This window comes from Sebastes fasciatus, chromosome 7 (assembly GCF_043250625.1).
Source record: "Sebastes fasciatus isolate fSebFas1 chromosome 7, fSebFas1.pri, whole genome shotgun sequence".
Classification (NCBI taxonomy): Eukaryota; Metazoa; Chordata; class Actinopteri; order Perciformes; family Sebastidae; genus Sebastes; species Sebastes fasciatus.
The window spans coordinates 23239516-23262449 of NC_133801.1; the positions used below are offsets into that span (position 1 = coordinate 23239516).

Below are 22934 nucleotides of genomic sequence, written 5' to 3' on the forward strand. Positions count from 1 at the left end.
GGTTTAACCTCTGATGTGCTGCCATGACAGAAAATATACCAAGTTAAAACTCCAGAGGATGGAGCATCAAGCCTATTATTGTTCCATGTGGAGGAAATGGCTGATGATGTTGCTGAAAATCAGGAAAAAAATAAAAAAACTGCAAGATTTTCTTTTCCTGTTTCCCTTTTTCAATGTGGTGTTTGCATGTAATATTCATTTTAAGGTGGTAACTAGATGGATCCAAAAATTAAGTATGCATAATTGAAGAAAGTAGAGCTGCAACGATTAATCAATTAGTTGTCAACTAAATTAATAGCCAATTATTTTGATAATCGATTAATCGGTTTGAGTATTGTTTTAAGAAAAATAAAATGTTCTGATTCCAGCTTCTTAAATGTGAATATTTTCTCCTCTATGATAGTAAACTGAATATATTTTGCGTTGTGGACGTCATCTTGGGTTTAAGGAAACACTGATCAACATTTTTTCAACATTTTCTAAAACTAATCAATTAATCGAGAAAAAATCTACAGATTAATCGATAATGAAAATAATCATTAGTTTACTTGCAGCACTGGAAGAAAGAAAACTAAAAAGGGTAACATTTTGCCATATCGCTGACTCAAAGTGCCTTCATTTTTTTTTTCCTATACAAAATAGTTTTTTATTAAACCAAACAGAAAACAGATGGTGAAAGTAAGTATGTAAAATCTGACATGTTAATGAATACTTTGTGTGGCAGAAAAAAAACAAATCTTGCCTTAAATAATGACCACAATAACATACAATTACTGCTACATCCAGAGTTGTGTCCAATTTCCTACATTTTTTCTTTGTTTGATTAAGAGCTATTTCAATCTGAATGTACCCTTTGAAGAGATGAACTTTAAACATACTGGCCTTTTTAACCATCCAAAATGTCACACTGGCAGTACAAGCTTTTTATTTACAAAAACAAAAATCTCCCCATTGAGCATGAATTCAGGGACACGGCTGATATTGGTGTAACTGCTCCCTCTTGTGCTCTTCCTGCCTCATAGTCAGTGGAAAGGAATCAACGTGCTGTAGATCAACAGGATGACTTGCCTTCATTTTGTGAATTAAAAGCACACAATAAAGAAAAGCTAACAGTGAATGAGCCCTTTATGGCAGTTAATTTGTACAAAAAAAAATAGACCACAAAACACTTTCCGTAAGATCACAGCATCATTACAGAGGACGTTAGTCTAATAATAAAACGGTTTGACAAAGACTCAGTGTCGAGGGCGTGGTCTGTAAATATAGCAAGTTCTGTCTTGCGTTTCGTTTTGTGGTGTTGCAATTTTTACTTAGTCTCTATGAGGTGTTCATTAATTTTAACTTTTTATTTATTTTTCCTGCCAGATTTGCTTACTTATTTACAAAGCAAGATTAAGCTGAAATTAGGGCTGTCCCGAATACCATTTTTTGGGCTTCGAAGCTTCGGTGAGAAATATTCGAAGGTATTCGAAGCTTCGCGGAGCAGCAGGCCGACATGTTCTTCTGTCTGTCTCCATCTCCCCTGTTTCAGTGCTGCCGCTGTACTACTGTACACACACATGTACCTCTACACACAAACAGCAATATCCGTCTGAGAATTACTAATAATAATTCATGTTGAATATGAATAATGTTGTGGGATTATTCCTTATTTCATGGGCTATTTGGGGATTTATGCATTATCATTACATACTTATATATAAAAAAAAATATTTTTAAACGAAGCATTCGAATTGTGATTAGGAGGTTGAATACCATGGCAACGGTCGAAGCTTCGAAGCATTCAGGTCAGCCCTAGCTGAAATGCATTTTTTTTTTACCACTTAAAATAAGAACATGGGTCTTTTATCTGAGAAACCTCAGGGCCAGAACACAAATGGCATCCATTACCTCTTAACATCTGCATTAAAATCATTAGCACTTATATCCAGGTGTACATACATTAAGACATAAGTGAGCGGCCAAAGGAGGATGACTGACAAAATATCAGTTTCATTCATTTGTGTCCCCAAACAGCTGAGCGATCTCGGTGTCTGTGTCACGTCATTTCATCGCAGCGTCTTCCTCAGCCACTTCCTCAGCCACTTCCTCAGCCATTTCCTTAGCCACTTCCTCAACCTCAGCCTCGGCCTCAGCCACTTCCTCGGCCTCGGCCTCAGCTTCAGGATCATCCTCTGGATAGAGTCTGCAATATTTGTCTACCATGACGTCCAAGTCGTGTTTGACGTGAGTGTTAATGTTAAGCATCGCAAGACTTTTGTTCCACTGCTTGGCGGGCACGCTGTCGAGATAAGCCTGCAGCCGTTCGCTCGCTGTCTCGCTTTTGTTGTCCTCCAGTTTCAGCACTGGCAATGCGGAGAGCACCTTCAGGAAGGAGTTCACGTTGGGGAAGAACTTGACATCTGGCAGCTGAAGGGTTTCGTGGATGGTGGTGGGCAGGCGCACCTCTTTGCCCCTGTGCTTCCACTTGATCCTCCAGCAGTGGAGCTCTGCGGTAAGTGTGTCTGGGCTGGGGAGGTCGTTGCGATAAACGTCTGCGTAGTTCTCCTCAGTGGTGTTGAACTTCATTTGGCCCATGACGGCTGGGACCAGCGACAGGCACTTGAGAGCTTTGAGGTTGGTCTCGGAGAACATGTCCTCCACCTCCTGCATGATGCCGTGGATTACGGGGACGGTCACGTACTCCTTATAATACGCCTCTGTTTGGATTTCGCCCACGTCAGCTGCACGCTGTTTCCTAAGAAACAGCCTCGGCACCTTCACAGGAACCTCCATTACAATGGCCACGCTCATAGCCTCCTCGTACCAGAACTCATGGTAGACGTCGATGTTGTCGTTGACCTCATTTAGTGAATGCAGGACAGCAGTTAGACTGTTGGCAGCAAAAAACACATCGAGTGTTTCCCCTTGGAGATTCCTCCCGAAGGCTCTGGTGAATGTGAGAACATTCTTTAAGATGACGACGGTGACGATGATCTCAAAGTCAGACAGAGTTTCTGTGACTGAATATGCTTCCGCTGCGACAGCGTCTGCAAACTTTCCATCGACATTGTCCCACATGCTGTCCATGCACAGCAGCAGGGGCGGCAACATATCTAGCAGCACGTCAAAGACATTGTGCTGCTCTGTCCATCCTGAGCCACAGGCTTGTTTTAGTGTAGCTGCTTTCTCTTCATTTTTGTGGTAGTGAGTAGAGATGGCTTTCTCAAGCTCGTCCTGAGTGAACGGGGTTCTAAAGAAAGCACTGATCTTCCTCAGAGTCTCCATGACGACCTGGACGTTGGGAAAAGGCAGACTGTTGGCCATGTGGATGTTCAGTGCCGTATGAGAGCAAGGCATGTGCAGTGCCAGGGGATACTTCTCCATCAGTAACACTGCCACAGCTTTCATCTTGGTGGTGGAAGTCCCGGTGGCCTTGTGGGCCTGACCACGGCATTCCTCCATGCTGAGCCCCCATCGGTCAGTCAGCTGGGTCTCCAGCCTCTCCACCAGCGCAGACTCGTCACCATCAAAAGACATAAAGTCCAAAAACTCCTCTCGAAGTACATTATGCTGATTCACAAAGTGTAAAAATAGAGGCAGGTGCTTTTCGTTGCCAAATTCAACAAGGTCGCCGGTCACCAGGGAGAAGAAGCGGCTTTCTCTCACCTCCATTAGCATCTCCTCTCTCACTGTGTTCTCACAGACGTCCAACAGCTGGCTCTGCTGGGTTGCAGAGAGGTATTCCGCGTTCACAGCTGTCGCCTGGAACCGCTTCTTCAAAGCTTCGTCTCCAGCATTCATGCGGTAATCGAGAAGGGCCTGGACGTTGCTGGACATGTATTCAGCCTGAGATGCTTTGCAGGCCACTAATGGGATGCTTTGTTTGCCTAACATGACCACAACCTCAAACATGGATCGAAGGTATTCACGAAACTCCTTCTCCTCTGTGGACAGCTGAGGTTCATCCTCATTGGTGCTTGTGCTATCCTCAACTGCTGCATCTTTTTTGGATGCGAGCTGTTCAATAGAAGACGCCACTGGGAAGAGAGAGAGAGACAAACAAAACAAGGAACAGTGATGATTTTCAGTAATAAAGAATAAAATTGACATGCAATTATTTTACATAAATTCCCAATTTACTTACATCTCCTTTCTTTAATCTTCTTTAAATCTTCTTCAGTCTGAAATGAAAACTTAACTTGTGAATTTACAAAAATCAGACAAACTATCAAGCTTAAGATGTGCATTTAAAGCAACAGAGCTCATCAATATTTTTCTTACAAGTTCTTTAATCCGCTTGCGATGTCTGGTATGAGGATTTTTTAGATGGCTTGTCAGATCAAATATGGTTGGAATGGCTGTATCCTTCAATACAGTCCTGTAAGGGCTCTGAAAAGCAATAAACTCAAATAAGAAATTTTTAGAAGACTCACATTTTTGGGAAATAAGTGGAAACATGCTACCAGGCACGTTAGATTCTGGTGAGATACTCACTGTTTTGCACACCATCGCTGGGTCGAAGTGTTTGGCACATAATCTGTAGTGCTTGTTCAACTGGTCCGATGTTTTCGCCTCTAGATCTGCTCTGCGGCAGTTCTCTACCCAGATTCGGCATCTAAAAAAGACACACATAAAAGTTGAATGTGATGAACAGTAATGAACTGAGACAGTAGCTGTGTCTGTATGCACTTCATGCACGATCAGCTTCTATATGTCCATATGGAACAAGTGCATTAAAAAGGAGAACATGCATACTGAACTTTTTGAGTGTGGTGTTGACACACACGTTTAACTAATGTTATACAACACAACATATCTAAAGAGTTACTCACCACTGTGGACACAATTTCTCACTGAGGTTAAAAAAAGAGCTCATGCCACAGCTCACAATGTGAAGAAATTAAATAAAATATTAAATTTAAACAAACAAAAAATATTTTTTCCTTCTTTATGTTGAATTTTCAAATATGACAGTGGTCGTAGTGATTCATAGCTGCAGTTTGTAAAGTGTTATTTGTTGAGACATTAGCTGAGACTACATTTACCAACAAGGGATAAAGTGCCCATTATTTATGTAGTTTGCATGTTGTTGTTTACTCAAAGGTCAGAGTTACCTAGCGTGCCCTAAACTCACTACCACAGAGTTTAAAGACAAGCCTGGATATGCAACATAAACAACTCAAGATAAATTAGATAGATAGATAGATAGATAGATAGATAGATAGATAAATTAGATAGATAGATAGATAGATAGATAGATAGATAGATAGATAGATAAATAGATAGATCCTGAGGGAAATTCAAGTTTCCAGCATCACAGTTCCATAATGCAAAATGTGTTCGTAAAAAGGCAGTAAAAAGGTTAGTAGTGCAAAGTACAAAAAAATATACCAGATATAAAAATACAAGGAGATAAAGAAAACTGTTAAAAGTGAATATAGTGCAGGGTAACAGCTGTGATACATGACTATTAAAAAAGTGAATATAGTGCAGAAGAGACTGTTAAAAATGAGTTTAGTGCAGAAAAGACTGTAAAAAATGAATATAGCGCAGGGTAACTCCAGTAGCTTAGTCTATGAAAGTGCACTGTGTGCATTATGTGCATGAGGTGTCTAAAATAGCCTAGTGTAAAGTTATAATACAGAAACAAATAAAGTAAAATAATATCTGTGGTAGACAATAATTGTAAAATATATTTATATATAGGCTACTTAAGAAAAAGTACCCAGTGGTGGTGTGTAACTTTTATATTTACTCAAGTAATGTACTCAAGAACACTTTAAAGGTACATTACTTGAGTTTTTTTCGACTATGCTACTTTATGCTTCTACTCCACTACATTTCTGAGGGACATATTGTACTTTTTACTGCACTATAATCAGCCTACTTGATAACTTAAATTACTTTGTGGATTCAGATTAATAATAGGCTACAAAGTCAAAGTCAACAGCAGTTTATAAATGCATTAAAATGAGCTCCACTTTTAAAGTGATGTTTTATGGAGGTACATCTCTGGTTAGTAGCTGATGTTAACTCTGCACATGTTATGCTTTGTCAGTCTTTTTATCCAACTTTTACAGCTCAGACTAAGAAAGCACACAGAGTTAAAGGTAGTGACATTAACGTGTAACGTTATGAATGCTGCCTCACCTCTCCGGGTCCCGTGGAAACCTGAAGAAAGCCAGGTCAGACTGGGTGCTCTTCCTGGTGCAGTTCGGGGCCGCGCAAAAATTCGGCATTTTACAAGCTAGCTGGTTAGCTTATAGCTGACTATTATCATCTAATGACTTTAAACGCTTTCGTTTAGAAACTCGTTAGGACTGAGGTGGTTTCTAACGCTAACAGACAACGTATATGACCTAAAATAATAACACGTTTCCATAAATAACGATCAATAAACTGGTTTCATCGATCATAAACAACAACAGCCAACAACGGTTGAATTTGGAGTAGACGAAGTCCCGCCCCTCAAGGCAGCTGATTGGATGAACATAACGTCTGACGTATTTCTATTGGTCGGTTGTTACACTGAGAATTTCTGTCGACCAATTAAAAGACAGCAATTTCTTCTTCGTCCGTGAATGTAAAACGAGAGCACTTTTCTATCGACCAATTAAAAGACAGCATTTTCTTCTTCTTCGTCCTTGGAGGCAATGACAGCAGCTGTTAACACACTGCCCCCCACCATTACAATAAATGGTATTAAAATAAATAATATTTATTTATAATTCTGAATACATCCTGTAGAAAACTGACATTTATTTGAATGACAAAAACATCACGTATTTAATTAATTAAAGGTAATAAGGTAGACATTTAAATCAAAATACTCATGGTATTAAAATAAATAAATGTAAAAAATAATTAAATAAATAGTATTTATTTAACTTCTGATTTTTAATTATTTAAAATTAATATTTACCTGTAGAAAACGGACCTTTATTTGAATGAAAAAAAAACATCACGTATTTAATTAATTAAAGGTAATAAAGTAGACATTTAAATTAAAATACTCATGGTATTAAAATAAATAAATGTAAAAAAAAAAAGAAATAGTATTTATTTAACTTCTGATTTTAATTATTTAAAATTAATATTTAATGGTAGAAAATTGACATTTATTTGAATGAAAATAAACATCACGTATTTAATTAATTAAAGGTAATAAAAAAGCAGTTAAATTAAAATACTCATGGTATTAAAATAAATAACTGTAAAAAAAATATATATATATATATATACTGTATATATATTATTTATTATACAGCCGAGTACATCCATGCCCCCCACTGGCTGACCCAGGCCACTACAGGACAGCAGCTCTAGCTAGCTGTAAAGGGTAGGGCGACCGCTCGATTGTCTCTGTATTTAGGCGACTAAACTAGGTGATGTACGCCAGCTGTCGTGTAGTTTTCGATGTAAGCCATTAACTCACCGTGAGGAGTGAAAACAGAGAGCTAGCTATTTCCGAAAATATCGTTAAATCCATCAACGTTAGCAGTCGGTAGCTAGGTAATTTATCACCATTCCTCTGTCGGTATTTACGTTACTTAGGTTAGCTAGCTCTGTCTTCATCGTCACTTCTGTAGCTAAACAGCCTGTTTATAAAATGAAAACAAATAAATATGACACAACAATGATGATGTATCTGGTGTAAGTACTAAAAGGACGTGAATCGCCTAGTGCAACATGGCTCGTTGGTCTAGGGGTATGATTCTCGCTTAGGGTGCGAGAGGTCCCGGGTTCAAATCCCGGACGAGCCCTGGTCTCTTTTTTTTTTTGTGTCTGATGTGTCTTCTGTTTAGTACTGAGACTAACACCAACTTTAAAAATACATGGAAAATAATCTGCATTCAAACATATTAGAGCCAGCATAAACCGCATATAATGAAACGTAACACTAAAGAGTACAGAAACACTTTATACCATTTCTTTTGAAATTACGTTGTACTACGTATTCACGCAAGCAACTTATTAGTCACAGTCAGCAGGTTTTTTGACGCCCTGTCAGGAGAGTAAAAAGGAAGTAGAGGGCTCGTCCGGGATTTGAACCCGGGACCTCTCGCACCCGAAGCGAGAATCATACCCCTAGACCAACGAGCCAGAACGTCACAAATCTACGTCTCTATTGGTATAAAATCCTGAAACAGGCCAGGGTTTTGCGCTCTTTTAGTGATATTTTCTGCTTTTTGGCGGATGTGTTTTAACTATAGCTAAAGCACTGTGTGATAATGACTTTTGTGAATTATGTATTTTTTTTTATTTTGGGGTGAACTCTTGTAAATTAGCTAATGTAGATGGAGAACAATAACGACACACAGAGCAATTCAATTAACTTCTTTTTATATATCATACATAAGACTGTCTTAATATAATACAAAGGGCATTGTCATAAACACAGCAAAGTCTTGACTAGATCTTACAATCTGTGGATACATGGACTTATCCTTTCCCCCATGCTGTTCAATTCTATAGTGCATGTTGCATGTACAAAAAAAGTGAAAAAATGTGAAATCAAAAATGAAAAGGATAAATCCAAATTAAATAAGAGGACTTCAACTTCTGTTGGGTGTTCAGATATGTCGACAAGTATACGTGTTTGTGTATAACCCACAAACTGAACAGGCTTATGAAAGATGGAACCTTTTTTTCAACCATGTGCTTCTCATATAACCAAAAAGTAAGGTTTGTGATGTACATGCACTTACAATATACCCTGTGAAAATTATTAAGGTTTGAAGATCTAGCTTTCCCTGTTTGATTCAAACCCTACCTCATAGTGTTGTCCTGATGTAGTCAAGTACCTTTGCCAAAAGGCAAGGTTTTGCCACTAAGAAAACAGGAGTTCCTGCCCACTGAATGGTCACCAAATTGACAAACATAATCAACATACCAGCAGGAGCAAGGTAGTGAGTTCTATACTTCCTTTATTAAAAAAATATAAATATATACATAAATTCTATTTCAACTATTAAAAAGGGGCTGCATTTCATGACAACTGCTCTAAATAAGAGGTCAATCAGCATGATCTGAAATAGGCGCACACTTACGAGTCACTGCAGTCAATTTTTTTTCTTTTTCAGTCTTTATTTTTGGAATGTTTAGTACCAGTATGAGTGCCAGTAATAAAACCACTGGCAATTTCTAAATGTCTCAAATTCTGCGGGGTATGAAAAATGATTGCAAATTTGCAATTAACCTTGACATCCAGATAAAACCCCAATCTCAATATAGGTAGCTTTACATTTGTGTTTGTGGAAATACCAAGCATGGTCTCTTATGATGGTTTCTCCTTTAAAATGGCAACAGCATGACCTGTGGCCTGCCCTTTAATTTGAAAGGTGGCTGTGGGCAGGTTTTTCTGTCTAATTTCAAAGCTGGTAAAATGAGCAACAGAAGAAAGAAAGCACTTCAAAATCCCTGATATAAAAAAAAAAATCTGGTTATTGACTTATGTTTTGAGGACATGCATGTCTGCCTAGGCAAAGCATGTGGTTGTGGGCTGACGGACACCCTTTCCCTTTGAATAGGACAACAATCATGGGGGGATCTGCCCTACCAAATCAGAAAAATACCATTCGACACAAACTTTTTGTTTGCCACAATTATCCTTACCCTGCCAAGACAATGACGTCAAGTCATGCTTCACGGCAGAAACTAGCCAAGTTGACCAAATGATGTATGAAAGGCAGCAAAACCCTTTGAAATAGTATGATGGGGGGGCAAAAGAAAAACGACGACACAGAAATAGAACGCATTAGTCTCCTTTTTTTTTTTTTTAAACCATCAGCTTCTATCTTGCTACTCCGGAGCCTGCAGAGTAACTACCAAATTCTCTAACATACCAAAGTTTTAAAAGACTCCCAAAATAATCTACCAATTAATATGGAAACAGTTTTGGTAAAACGTTGCAAACAAATCTGGCCAGAATACACAATAGCCAACGGTCTCAACAACGGTCTCCAGTTTTGCTAAAGTAATATATTGCAGCTGTTTGTATTGACGTTAAAATAAGATCTTGATAAACTTTGCGTCAAAGTGGTGAACTGCTACATTATTGGTTACAGACACCTATATGCTATAAAACAACTGCTTTGGTATAAAAACATATCCAAAGGGAAAATAAATTCTTGTAAAATTCACAGCATAATTTGAGGAGAAAAAAGGCAGTCACTTAACTCATTTTTTTCTTCAGTTTCCATGTTTTGGATGGAGAGACTTGTGCAGGTGGTTCTGATGAGGAACTACATGCAAAAGGGGAAAATAACAAAACATAAAAGGGTAGACTCTGGAATAGATAGTTCTTTCCACTGCAAAATCCTTAACCAGTGAATAAGATTTTCAAGGAAGTAATGTTTAGGAGGTTGTTGTGTACAATAAGACCCTGTTATGTGGGGCCCTGCTGAAGAAGAAATCTTTGTCGAGAAAGGCCTCAAATTACCATTCTTATTTACCTTTTCTAAGTTGTTTTTAATTTCCTTAAAGAATTAAGGGCTGTCTAGAGAGAAAAATAGAGAAAAGCCATCTTAATTCAAATGATAATGTCCAGCTCCATCCCATTCCAAGTCCATGAGTCATAAGGCCAAAGGGTTATCTAGAACCAGCCACTGACTGTCTTCCTTTCGCTGGGCTGGATCCTTTCGTCTCCCGCGCCCATCGCTGCTCTCATCTGTGCCGGGCCCGGTTGCAGCTCGCAGGACTACGGGGGGCCTCTAGGCCTGTGAGGGGTGGTGCTTCCCTCTCCTTCGACCCGGTTGGTGTCAGTATTCACCTGCAGGGTCTCCTCTCCACCCGGCCAGCACACGCTATAGGGACTCCACTGCTATGTGCTCCCCTTTAACAGAGTTACACAATACCGACCAACAACAAGAAATATCACCGCAAACACTTCCCCTCATTGTCAAGCTACAGGATTTACAAGCAGCTTTTTACGAGAAATTTCACTTAAAAAGGGCAAAATAATTAAGAACCAGTGGAACAGTAATGTCAGGCAGTCCACAGTTTGAACCGAAAGAGGACGCCAAGCATTTCATCACCAACAGCTACCTGCAAAACAGCTTCAAACTTTTGCTCTGAAATGCTCCTTAGAAGATTTTGCCACATAATACCATATGGTGATTACTTGGTGGTTACATGAAACTGGTGAAATGGTAAGATGGATGTCTCAATCTCACTATGGTTATTCCGCAGTATTATTTTGTGCCTAATGATTGCAAAAGAAAAACTGATGAAAATTACATATATACTTTTTAACAAAGGTTTTTCTCTGTAGTAGCGGTTCAGTGATATCTCCCTTCTGACGTGAGCAGCTTTTGTTCTCAACACACCTTGTAGTAAAAAACACCACCTTAAAAATGACGCACAGGGGGGAACACACAGCCAAATGTCAGTGCAGTCACGAGCTGGCCATAGAACTCTGCTGCACACACACTCCAGTCATTGGAGACTCCTCCCGGTCCATGCCCTGCCTCATGCCCAGGTGGCCCTCCGCTAGGTAGTGGGCAGGCCCTGTGTTCGTGCCCATGGAGAATGCAGGGTGCGCTGCCATGCCAGTCTCCTGCCGTGGGTTCGAGAAGGCACCTAGCCCCATGCTCAGCCCACCATTCTGACCAAAGTCAAGGGCTCCGGCAGGCAAATGGCGGAGCTGGTAGGCCTGGTTGCCATGGTTCCCAGTGGAAGAGGACGATGTAGAGGAAGAGGAGGCAGAGGAAGACAGGGAGGTCATGGACAGATGGCCATGAACCACCTCCATGGAGTCCTGTGTCGAGGAGCTGTGTGTCGGGGAGGTGTAGTGGCGTGGGCGTGGCCGCGTGGCCATCATCGGCCCGTGGTGGTGATGAGTATGTGAGTGGGGATGCAGGGCCTTGGGGTGCTGAGGGGGAACATGGAAGGTGGTCTCCTGGACTGGGTGGGTCTCTCCAGTGACTGACTCTGGTCCGACGCCACCTCCCCACACCAGCGGGGGTGGGTAAGGCTGTCTTGCCTGTCAATGTCAAACAAATAACAAGAGTCAGTTGTGGAATATGGTCTCAAGTTAACATTGCTTTAATGTTCATGTTATAATAATTCCCTTTTTTAGCAATGGTACTTTCATAAAATCTGATTCCAAGACCACAGTTTTTGAATTAGATGTTTATCCTGTCTTGTATTGGGATCAGACCATCAACAAGTAATCGAGCAAATGAAAATAAGACAATATTTCTTTAAGGGATTTGTTTATTAGTGAAAAGGTATTAACCTCTTTTAAAGTTGTTCTGAAAAGATCTTTATTAAACAGTTTAAAATACATGCAGAATGAGCAAAAATGTGCTAGATTTTGTAAAACACAAAATAAAACTACACTTTACCACCATCACAATAACTCCACTCGGTATCAGATGAAATTCCAGATGTTTCTGGGCATCTTACTGACCTGTGGGCAGAGGCTGTCACCATCGATGGCAGGCAAGGCCGTGCCAAAGTGTCCTCCACTGTGCAAGTGGTGATGGGTAGGGTCTGATCTTGCTCTGCCACTGGTACTTGTCCCAGATGATCCTCCTGAGGGTTAAAGAAAAAAGTGTTACACTGTGTTACTTGACCTAAAATGACAAAAGCTACAATAGGATTAGTTGACATTTATTAAAGCACACAAAGACATGTTAGGATTGTCTGAAAGATACACAAGGAAATAGATTTTTAATAGTTTTAATGTTGTACTTTCTGGTTAATAACCAGTAAACTACAGTCCACAGTGTTGATGCCAACTTCCACATAATCAATACCCCTTGCCAAATAGATAATTGTAGTTAAGTGATATGATGAATTTCTCATGTTAAATTAAACAACAACTGACAAATCAATGCCTTTAACTGCTTTAAATGAAGGCCAGTGGAGCAGCAGAGTCTTCAGGTAGCAGTTACCTGAACTAGAGGAGGTGCTGGAGGTGGTTCCTGAAGACTGGGACTGCTCTAACGCGGGGCTCGTAGACACGCTGCTGCTTGTATTGGTCCCCTCGTCCGCAGTTTTCTTGAAGAAGCTGTGCTGCAGGGCATAGTAGGGCTGGATGCGGCTCTTGGGGTCGTAGTCCAACATCCGGAGGATCAGGTCCTTGAACTTCAAGTAGTCAGCAACAGCATGGCCAGACTCCCCCGCCCGCCGGCCACCTGGACCCCCTGTCTCCACACCCAGGATGGAGTGGAGCTTCCGCGAGGCTGGAGGCTTATACTGTTTTAAGGCATAAAGATTAAGAGATTTACTCAACTGGGACTTTTGTATGTCATCACACAATCTACCTTTGGTTTTCACAATAATCACAAAAAAAAAACTGAGCTCACCCTTTTGCCATCTTTGGTCTTCTTAACACTCCATGTCCCATCCGAAAGTTTCTCAAAGAACTTCCTGGCTTTTGGGGCTAGGTCCATTATGTGATTAGGTGGGATACCAAGAACCTCGACTATTTTGTTCATCTGGTCCACCTGGGGAACAAGTTGGTCATCAAGTTAATGCAACGTTAACATTGTAGTTTATAAGAAGGGCACTGAAGACATTTTTATACCCAGTAAATGTGTAGTTAAATGTCATTAAATGTTATCCTAAGTTGACTTAAGTGTCCAAACATTCAGGCTCAGGCAAGTGGCCACAATTACTATTACAGTGTTGTATGATATGTTTTAGGCTTGTGAATTCCACTTCTCAATTTCTTTGTAAGCTAAACATCATGTGAAAAAACTATCAGTGACATTTAAAGCGTTGCCATTCTCAGTTACCACTACCAAAAACAACACAAAAAAGTATTTCAGTTCCTTATACCTCATTGGCTCCGCTGAAGAGAGGTTCTCCAGTGTGCATCTCTACCAAGATGCAACCCAAGGACCACATGTCGATGGCCAGGTCATAGGGCATTCCCAGCAGCACCTCTGGGGAACGGTAGAAGCGACTCTGGATATATTGGTATATCTACAAAAAGAAGGCACGGACAGTCAGATTCCCTATTCACCTGGAAACTACCTACTCATGTCAGCTAATGTCTAGAAGCAACAACCATCCCACACTTCTCAGGGACAATCTTGCATACATTCATTGTATTGCTGATAAGGAAATCTGTAGCTAGATACCCTTTGTCCCAGTTGGCATGAGCTGCCAAAGTCCACTATTTTGATGGCACTCCTCTTGGGGTTACAGAGGAGGATGTTCTCAGGCTTCAGGTCACAGTGGATGATGCTGAGCTCAGGCGTGGCCAGGAAGAGCAGCGCCGTGCATAGCTGCTGGGCAAACTTCCTGGTGAGGTTGAGCGAGACGCCGCGGAAGTTGGTATTTCGGAGTAGGTCGTACAGGTTATATGAAAGCATCTCAAACACGAGGCAGAGGTGGTTCCGGAACATGAAGTGACGCTTTAGGTGAACTGCAGAAAAACAAGTCGTACCCGTGTTAGTCAAATACAGGAAAAAGCCTTTCAATTCCTTTTATATGTCTTGTCAGATCAGAGGCAAATTTCAAGAGTGGATTACCGATGTAGTATTTCATCTCGGTATCATGTTTGTTCATGAGCTCTAGGAGGCGCACTTCAATCTGGGCTTGATTGAGGAAAGCTTTCTTGTTCTTGATGATCTTAATGGCAACCCATTCCTGCTCAGCACGGTCATACGCTTTCACAACCTAAAGATGCCAACAAGAGAAAATTTGAATGTTCTCCAAAGTTAAATCAGAAATGTTCCTTTGATAATAAACATTTCAAACGTTAACTGCACATGAAAAATGTTCAGCAAGTGGCATCAAGCATCTTACGGTTATTTATACAGAGCAAAAATTAAACCATTATTTGTTTCTCCAAATTCAAGACAATTTTCTCCGTCACATGTCCTCAAACAAAGTGTGTGAGTGCGTAATATATAATTAAGCACCTGTCCAAATGATCCTTTTCCTATCAAGGAATCAATCTCATAGCGGTCCATCCACTTCTCCCCATTCTTGACGATGTAGTCATAGTTATCATCGTCATAGCCATCATTAAAGACCTTCCTCTCTTTTTTGTGACTGGAGTCTTCACCCTGACCCTGTTGGTGCCGTCGCTTCTTTTTTGCATAATACACCTGTAAATTAACAAGTAAACAATTCACATGATCACACTTGAAGTTTTAGATCACTCTTGGATTTTACAAATCTTTACAAATGTAACAAACAGATGATATAGATAAATGCATTTAATGAAAAAACAAAACAAACCTCATTGATGTGTTTGTATGTTTTGATAAGGTCAATGGAGAGCTTCCTCAGGGGAGCTGAAGTTGGGTCACGAAAGCACTGGGGCATGTGCCTCTGAAGTATCAAATGAGAAAGTCACAACATTTCATAAATAAACAGTACTTTTGTTCAGGGCTTATCTAAATTGCTTATGGTAAATCTTAGGGGCCATTCATTAAATTTAATACAATATATTTTGTACAATATTAATGGCTAGACTTAACATTTACAAGCAGCTACTCTGCCTGGTGACAGCAGCAAAAAGGGAAGTAGACTTTTCCTTTCACATTAAGTATTGCAATTTTTGTAACACTACACAAAGACTAAAAGAAATGCAAGAGCTGGGGTAGGGCAGGGTTAGTGTACCTGATTGGCAGTGAGCTGTGGTGTCTGGTCGCTGTACGGTAAGACCGTAACAGATTGGTCAGTGCTTGGCTGGTGGCGGTCACTGTACTGCTGGTGCGTATGGGGCATTGGAGCAGCCATCTGAAGACCAGCAGTGTGTAAAGAAAAAGAGGGCGCAAGCCGGACGGACGAAGGTTTGCATGCTGAAGTCTCTCCTCCTAGAAGAAATTAACACTGCTATGAGTTGCATATTCCCTTAATTCAACATTATATGTAACAAAGCACACAAAGGAGGGAAAAGGGTAATAATCTTGATGTAAAACAGCAGCATTTCCTCTTCCACACAAGAGATTCATGGCCCAAAAATATAACAGGTTAAGATATGTTCTTCTTATTGTACAGATTTAATATGAATGGGCATTATTTGCTGGTTAATCTAACCAGTGGGAATTTCCTTTACACAATAATGTCTAAAATTAGCTTTAAGAAAGAAAAATATATGCAAAATGCAAATTGTACATTTGTAATATTTACATGTATGTTGAAATGATCAAGCTCACACTATATCACAGACAAAAATGATCATAAGATGTTGAGAACAATAAAAAGGATTCATTCATTGTTAAGAGAAATGTCAGATTAATACATAAGTGTCTTTTGTTAAACATGTAAAGTCATAAAAATGCATCAAAGGATAACCACAAAAGAAATGATAGCAGTAATATATCAACCTTTGTGAAGAAAAAGGAGCAAAACAGCAGGTTTAACAGTGAAAAGGGGTGAAAAGGAAGCATCTCCACACTGTACAGTGAATCATCCTTCATTTTAAGCCAGAAGGAATCAAAAAATTATCAAATAGCATGTTCAGCTATCAGCATCTCTCACCAGACAACACAATTCACCAGTGCTACACAGTAACCACTATTCAGAATCCCAGCAACAGCACCTAATTAGCATAGCCTATCACCACAGAGATACAGCGTGATTTGGCAAGCCCATCAATGCACAGACCAATCACAACGCAGTATGCAAATAGCCTACTTTTGTTGCCAGGGCAGAGCTGCTCCCATTTTCCAATGAGAAAACAAGAAATAAACAAGAAATAAAATTGAACTTTGGCACACTTAGACGCTGCTTTCAACACAAGAGCCTGACAGCAAAATAGCTGCACAGCCCAAAACCTGCACTCCATCTGAGAGCATTAGAAAGCTGACCCAGCTTTGGAAAAGGAAAAAATACACATCCACTGACAGAAATAAGAGGAACTGTAAGATGATAGAGCACAGGCAAAGGCTGTATTTTAAGAAACTAAAATATATATATATATATATTATTATATATATATATATATATATATATATAATATTATATATTATATATATATATATAAATATAAAGATAGATATTAAAATTGTATTTTTTTATTCATTGTATAAACCTTTTTTATTTAAAAAAAAAACCTCATGTTGAAAAGAATGATCTCAACTATACTGTAAAAAAACTAAAAATTAGATAGGCCTAAATCCAATCATTTTAATTTTTTTTATACCCATAAAATTTAAAGCACTAAAATGATAAGACTGATATGTCATGATGACTAGTGTGTCTATTTTCGTGCTTGTTCAGCTGAGACCTGAAAACAATTATGTCAAACTCATTTTAATAATTTGGAGCTCTGTCATAAAATTTAAAAAAAGTTAAGATGCATTAAATGGATATTTAAATACTACAGCGACCAATTCTAATAATGATTTAACATTGTTTGACTTTCTCGCACTTAATGTCCTAAAATGTGTGAGTCAGGATGTCAGATTCAAAACAGCCAAATAACTGAAAGAGAAGAAGAAGGTGCACCACTTCCCACCAAAGGGTTAAGGCTTAATATATAGCAGCTAACCTGGATGCATCATCTCCTATAAAATTTCATATCATCCTGGGAGGAGAGTCCAGCAGCAAACCACAACCCACTACAAAGAATAAAAAACAGATCATTATCATTGTGCATCTTTGGTAGGGATTTAACTTCGTAGTGGTTAAACTTTTGTTGAGCAGAAGAAGGGACAGAGGACCCCTAAAGAACAGAAGATACCCCAAAACTTTAAAAATAAATAAAGTGTGCTTGGGTATAAATGTATGAACTTTTTGGGGGAATTTTAAAATAAAGCTGAAATTCAATAAAAAGGTAAGTTGCTTGTGGATGAACAGTCAAAAGCAGTTAATGCCCAGACAATGAAAAGATCTGAAGCTCTTGTGTGAACTGTTAACAAGATGAATAGTTCAACTCAGAGACTACATAACACTTAAAACAAATCAGGATTAATATTGTTACTAGCACTGATGCATCATAGTCAATATACATTATTATTTTTTAATTATAGTGTATTTTATGAACCTGAAATATACTTTAAAAAAAATAAGTAGCCCAAATTAAATGACTGTACTTGGCTTATAATACAGTACTGTACATTACTGTATCATGCAAATTGACAAAGAAGTGGAAAAAGTTTGGTTTAAGGCCATTTTACAAAAAGAATACCTGACATCAGACTTAACATAACTATGGGGTTGAATTTGACATTTTAAAAATCACTAACCCTAATAGGAAAAAAGCTGTATTTGACCACAAAGCCATTTTCCAAAGCCACACTTGTAGCTCTTCTATCTCCTAAACCTTTGATTATTCTTCATTTTCATTTTCAGTACTGGACATATGAACAGTTCCTCTCCTGGCTCTCCTGCTCATCATCATCATCACGGCATCAACTGGGCCTATTATATAGGTGTAAATATAACGACAGCTAGCTTGGCTATATCAGCAGCCATATCATATAAGTGATATAGCTTGAAGACCTCTTGTACCAATGTGTCATCTTCTCTCACGCCCATCTGATTAGAGCCAAAAGCTGAATCCAATGCATCCAAAAAAAACACAATTAAAAAAGCCTAACCTGTCCGTTGCATAAAAGACGTACCAGAGTATAGATGATGGGGTAGATCTCGTCATGGTTGGGATTTAGAAAGCATATTTCAGTGTTAATCTGCGTCCTCTCTCACTTGCTTACATATCCTCCCAATTCCCTCTGTATAAATGGTATTCAGGCTGTCTAAACTAGTAACGTTGTTAAGGTTACCGTGCTGAAAAACTGCACAAGCATATATATATTTATATATTTATATATATCACCAATCATCCAGCGTTAACGTTAGCTAGTGACGCTGTGGGTTGTGGTTGTGTGGGGCCCATTCAAGCTGGTTTCGTCAACAAGTCAACGTTAACCATTAGCCAGGAATTACCTAGCAGAGGTTTATCTATATGTACTGTACACCTCTTAATCTATACAGCTTCATATATGCACATTATATGCATTGGATTGTAAATGAAACCTGGGCTCGTTAGCTAACATGGTTTGCTTGAATCGTACAATGACAGTGTCTTAATATCGCAGGTTAGCTGTGTAACGTTACCAGCATGACTCTCTCCATCCAAACCCACAGATATGCAATCCTCTAGCTCACAACCAGCTAAACATTAGTGACCTACTGACTGAAAGATGTTAAAGCTGGCTTTCACCGCCACAAAAATGTGTTAGCTAGCCGCCATCGTATCCCACCACCAAGCTACCACTGTGTCGCCTCCATCATTGTTAACCTATAACATATAATATATACATTAATGTGGGGTTTTAAAGCAAAGGGAGGTTCAGATTTTCACAATTTGCTCACCTGTGATGGCACGATCTTCATTTAAAGTCCAATAACCTGTATGATGAGGAAACTTATCCAGCTTGATGTTTCTCTCCAGCACCACCTCTCTCTCTCTCCACTGCTGCACGGTCTATACTGTTATAACCTGATAAACCCTCCTCTAACTCCTCCAGTCTTCTTCTCGATCCGTGCAAAAACTCCTCTGATATATTAGTATTCACCAGCCAGATTTAATAATGATAAAATCATCATATCCGAATTGATATGAACATAACATCGGGGAGAATCGGAGAAGAAGCAGCAGCAACTATCAGCTGACTAGCAACATGCTAGCGGTAACTAGCACGCATAACTCACTAGCTTAGCGCGTTAGCAGAGAAACTGGGCTAGGTGGTTGACACAAAATGAACGCAGCTAGCATTAGCTACCTAGCTAACTGGGCTAGGTGGTTTGACACAAAATGAACGCTAGCTGTTAGCTTCTTTGGCTAGCCTCCTCAAAGCTAACTCTTCTTTAGCTTACCCGCTAAATATTTTTTTACACTTTTGCAAAATCTGTGTCGTCGGTTCCACTTCTTCGATGAACACGACACTGCGCTGTTAGATCCAGGGTGTGAAACAGAAACCAGAGTGTCCTTCTCTGGTAATTTTTTTTTTTGGTTTAAGGAATTTTTGTGTCAGTTCTCACAAAATGGCGCGCGGTCCAAAGCTGCGCAGTGAACCGGCCCGGTGGACCAGAGAGAGAGGAGACTCACTCACACACACAGAGACACGGAGACACGGACACACTACCGAGGCTTTAGTGCGGCGCCGCCTAATTATTATATATACAACTATGTGCTGCTGTGTTTTCAACAACAACAAAACAACCTCTTCTTGTTAATCCGATGCGCGAGCTACTTTGAGACGCGCTCGCGATGTATCCCACACAACAAACAAGAAAAAAAAAACGTCAAGTATTATATCCACTGACAAGCATTATTCCGGCGGGAAAGAGGAGAAACATTTGAAAAAAAAGAGAGACTGAGAGAGAGAGAGAGAAGCTGAGAGAGAGAGAGGAGGGAGAAGAGCAGAAAAAAAACCCTCCTGACAAAATGGCGATGCTCTAGCTTGTTGCCATGGCAACTGTCAATCAAAAAAAAAATGTACAAAAGTAACCCGGATGTAACCAATGACGACTAAAAAAAAATATATATATATATCTTAAACTGGCCACAGAGAGTTATACAGGACACTGTTATTATATATTATATTTATATTATTATAAATGTATTATTATTATTTTTTTATTGTGTTTTATTTTATTTTATTATTTTTACCACAGAGAGTTACAGGACACACACATATACTACTATATCTACACTATATCTATACTATACTCCAGTGGTGTTTTAGAAATACTCTCCCCAACACAATAATTTTGCCCAGAAAGCAAAGATGAGGATTATTATATAATAATAATAATAATAATAATAATAACGCCATTAGTAATATCAACACATATAATAATAATAATAATAATAATAACACCATTATTAAAATCAACACATATAATAATAATAATAATAATAACGCCATTAGTAATATCAACACATATAATAATAATAATAATAATAATAACGCCATTAGTAATATCAACAAATATAATAATAATAATAATAATAACGCCATTAGTAATATCAACACATATAATAATAATAATAATAATAATAACGCCATTAGTAATATCAACAAATATAATAATAATAATAATAATAACGCCATTAGTAATATCAACAAATATAATAATAATAATAATAATAATAACGCCATTAGTAATATCAACACATATAATAATAATAATAATAATAATAACACCATTATTAAAATCAACACATATAATAATAATATCAACAAATATAATAATAATAATAATAATAATAACGCCATTAGTAATATCAACAAATATAATAATAATAATAATAATAACGCCATTAGTAATATCAACACATATAATAATAATAATAATAATAATAATAACGCCATTAGTAATATCAACAAATATAATAATAATAATAATAATAACGCCATTAGTAATATCAACAAATATAATAATAATAATAATAATAACGCCATTAGTAATATCAACACATATAATAATAATAATAATAATAATAACGCCATTAGTAATATCAACAAATATACTACTACTACTAATGATAATAACGCCATTAGTAATATCAACAAATATAATAATAATAATAATAATAATAACACCATTATTAATATCAACAAATATAATAATAATATCAACAAATATAATAATAATAATAACGCCATTATTAATATCAACACATATAATAATAATAATAATAACACCATTATTAATATCAACAAATATAATAATAATATCAACAAATATAATAATAATATCAACAAATATAATAATAATAATAACGCCATTATTAATATCAACAAATATAATAATAATATCAACAAATATAATAATAATAATAATAATAAAAATAAAGTACCCGGATGTAACCAATGATGAATACAAAAATCTTAACTGGCCACAGAGAGTTACAGGACACTATTATTATATATTATATTTATATTATTATATATATTTATTTAAAAGAAAAAATATTGTGTTTTTTTATTGTGTTTTTTTAATTTTATTTTGGTTTTGTTTAATTTCTGTTGTCCTTTTATGTTTGGCACAGCTCTTTGTTTATGTTTTCGCTATGCTTCTTTTGTATGTAAATGTTTTTAATGCGTTCTGCTGTTACTATGTATACTGTCATTTTGAAATATAAAAAACAAAAAAAAGTTATAGGACACTATTATTATATATTATATTTATATTATTATATATTTTTATTTTTTTATTTTTTTTATTTTTTTTATTTTTTTTAATTTTATTTTGGTTTTGTTTAATTTCTGTTGTCCTTTTATGTTTGGCACAGCTCTTTGTTTATGTTTTCGCTATGCTTCTTTTGTATGTAAATGTTTTAATGTGTTCTGCTGTTACTATGTATACTGTCGTTTTGAAATATAAAAAACAAAAAAACAAAAGAAAGTTACAGGACACTATTATTATATATTATATTTATATTATTATATATATATTTTTTTTTTTTTTTTTTTTATTATTATTATCTCTTACAAAAGTGAAAGAGTGACATAAATGTAAATTGTTCCTTCTGCGAATCACATCCTGAAACTTGCTCTCATTTATTCTGGTCCTGTAAATTTACATGTGAATTGTGGAAAGATGTCAATAATTTTATACTTGTTAACATTTTCTCAGATTTTGCACTGTACTACACACGTAGGCAAAATTGTTGGTACCCTTCAATTCACTGAAAATTAACTAATGAAAATCAGATATTGCTTTTGAATTGTGGTTGAACAGAATCATTTTAAAAAACAAACTAATGAAACTGGCCCGTTGTTATGTTTTATTATGTCTTATATACTCAGATAGTTCAATGTACTATATATATATATATTATTTTTTTTAATGTAAAACATCTGTATTTCCTCTTCTACTTTACATTCTTTTTGGTATAAAATGTCCTCTGTGTTTCCACAGACAGTGTTACCCTCCTCAGCTGCAATGGAACAATAGTAACAAAACAAGGAATTTTGTAGCCTACTTACTAAAACCACAGTAACTTTGGAAGATAGGTCGATCCACTG

At 37.5% G+C, this 22934-nt stretch overlaps 2 protein-coding genes and 2 non-coding genes across 7 annotated transcripts; 1 reads left to right on the top strand and 3 right to left on the bottom strand.

Moving 5' to 3' along the window:
• Window positions 1–1712: 1712 nt before the first annotated feature.
• Window positions 1713–7558, bottom strand: thap12b (THAP domain containing 12b). Of its 2 annotated transcripts, none has more exons than XM_074642303.1 (5): window positions 7418–7558; window positions 4477–4597; window positions 4264–4371; window positions 4127–4163; window positions 1713–4019 (listed from the first exon to the last, which is right to left on the bottom strand). In XM_074642303.1, the coding sequence occupies exons 2-5, from the start codon at window positions 4489–4491 to the stop codon at window positions 2044–2046; spliced, it is 2136 nt and encodes a 711-aa protein (XP_074498404.1). In that variant the 5' UTR covers window positions 4492–4597; window positions 7418–7558; the 3' UTR covers window positions 1713–2043. The 2 variants fall into 2 exon arrangements, with proteins under 2 accessions (XP_074498404.1, XP_074498403.1); XM_074642302.1 differs by lacking the exon at window positions 7418–7558 and adding an exon at window positions 6133–6451.
• A 115-nt stretch (window positions 7559–7673) lies between these two features.
• Window positions 7674–7745, top strand: trnap-agg (transfer RNA proline (anticodon AGG)). The gene has a single exon. It is a non-coding gene; the product is annotated as a tRNA-Pro (tRNA).
• Window positions 7746–8013: 268 nt separating this feature from the next.
• Window positions 8014–8085, bottom strand: trnap-cgg (transfer RNA proline (anticodon CGG)). Its single transcript has one exon. It is a non-coding gene; the product is annotated as a tRNA-Pro (tRNA).
• A 223-nt stretch (window positions 8086–8308) lies between these two features.
• Window positions 8309–20379, bottom strand: dyrk1ab (dual-specificity tyrosine-(Y)-phosphorylation regulated kinase 1A, b). 3 transcript variants are annotated; one of them, XM_074642304.1, is made up of 12 exons: window positions 19270–20379; window positions 17444–17513; window positions 15568–15764; window positions 15184–15276; window positions 14862–15050; window positions 14469–14616; window positions 14076–14362; window positions 13771–13917; window positions 13296–13436; window positions 12882–13185; window positions 12395–12519; window positions 8309–11965 (listed from the first exon to the last, which is right to left on the bottom strand). In XM_074642304.1, exons 2-12 carry the CDS (start codon window positions 17454–17456, stop codon window positions 11378–11380), a joined length of 2232 nt encoding a protein of 743 aa, XP_074498405.1. In that variant the 5' UTR covers window positions 17457–17513; window positions 19270–20379; the 3' UTR covers window positions 8309–11377. The 3 variants fall into 3 exon arrangements, with proteins under 3 accessions (XP_074498405.1, XP_074498406.1, XP_074498407.1); XM_074642305.1 differs by lacking the exon at window positions 17444–17513; XM_074642306.1 differs by lacking the exons at window positions 17444–17513; window positions 19270–20379 and adding an exon at window positions 16278–16430.
• Window positions 20380–22934: the final 2555 nt, after the last annotated feature.

Coding starts and splice junctions, on each gene's coding strand:
- thap12b (XM_074642302.1), bottom strand. CDS start 6,221: ATGCCGAATTTTTGCGCGGCCCCGAACTGCACCAGGAAGAGCACCCAG. Junction 4,598..6,132: donor TTTCCACGGGACCCGGAGAG/GTGAGGCAGCAT, acceptor TGTCTTTTTTAG/ATGCCGAATCTGGGTAGAGA. Junction 4,372..4,476: donor CAGCGATGGTGTGCAAAACA/GTGAGTATCTCA, acceptor ATTGCTTTTCAG/AGCCCTTACAGGACTGTATT.
- dyrk1ab (XM_074642304.1), bottom strand. Junction 14,617..14,861: donor GAAAAGGATCATTTGGACAG/GTGCTTAATTAT, acceptor TGGCATCTTTAG/GTTGTGAAAGCGTATGACCG. Junction 12,520..12,881: donor CAGCACCTCCTCTAGTTCAG/GTAACTGCTACC, acceptor TTTAACCCTCAG/GAGGATCATCTGGGACAAGT.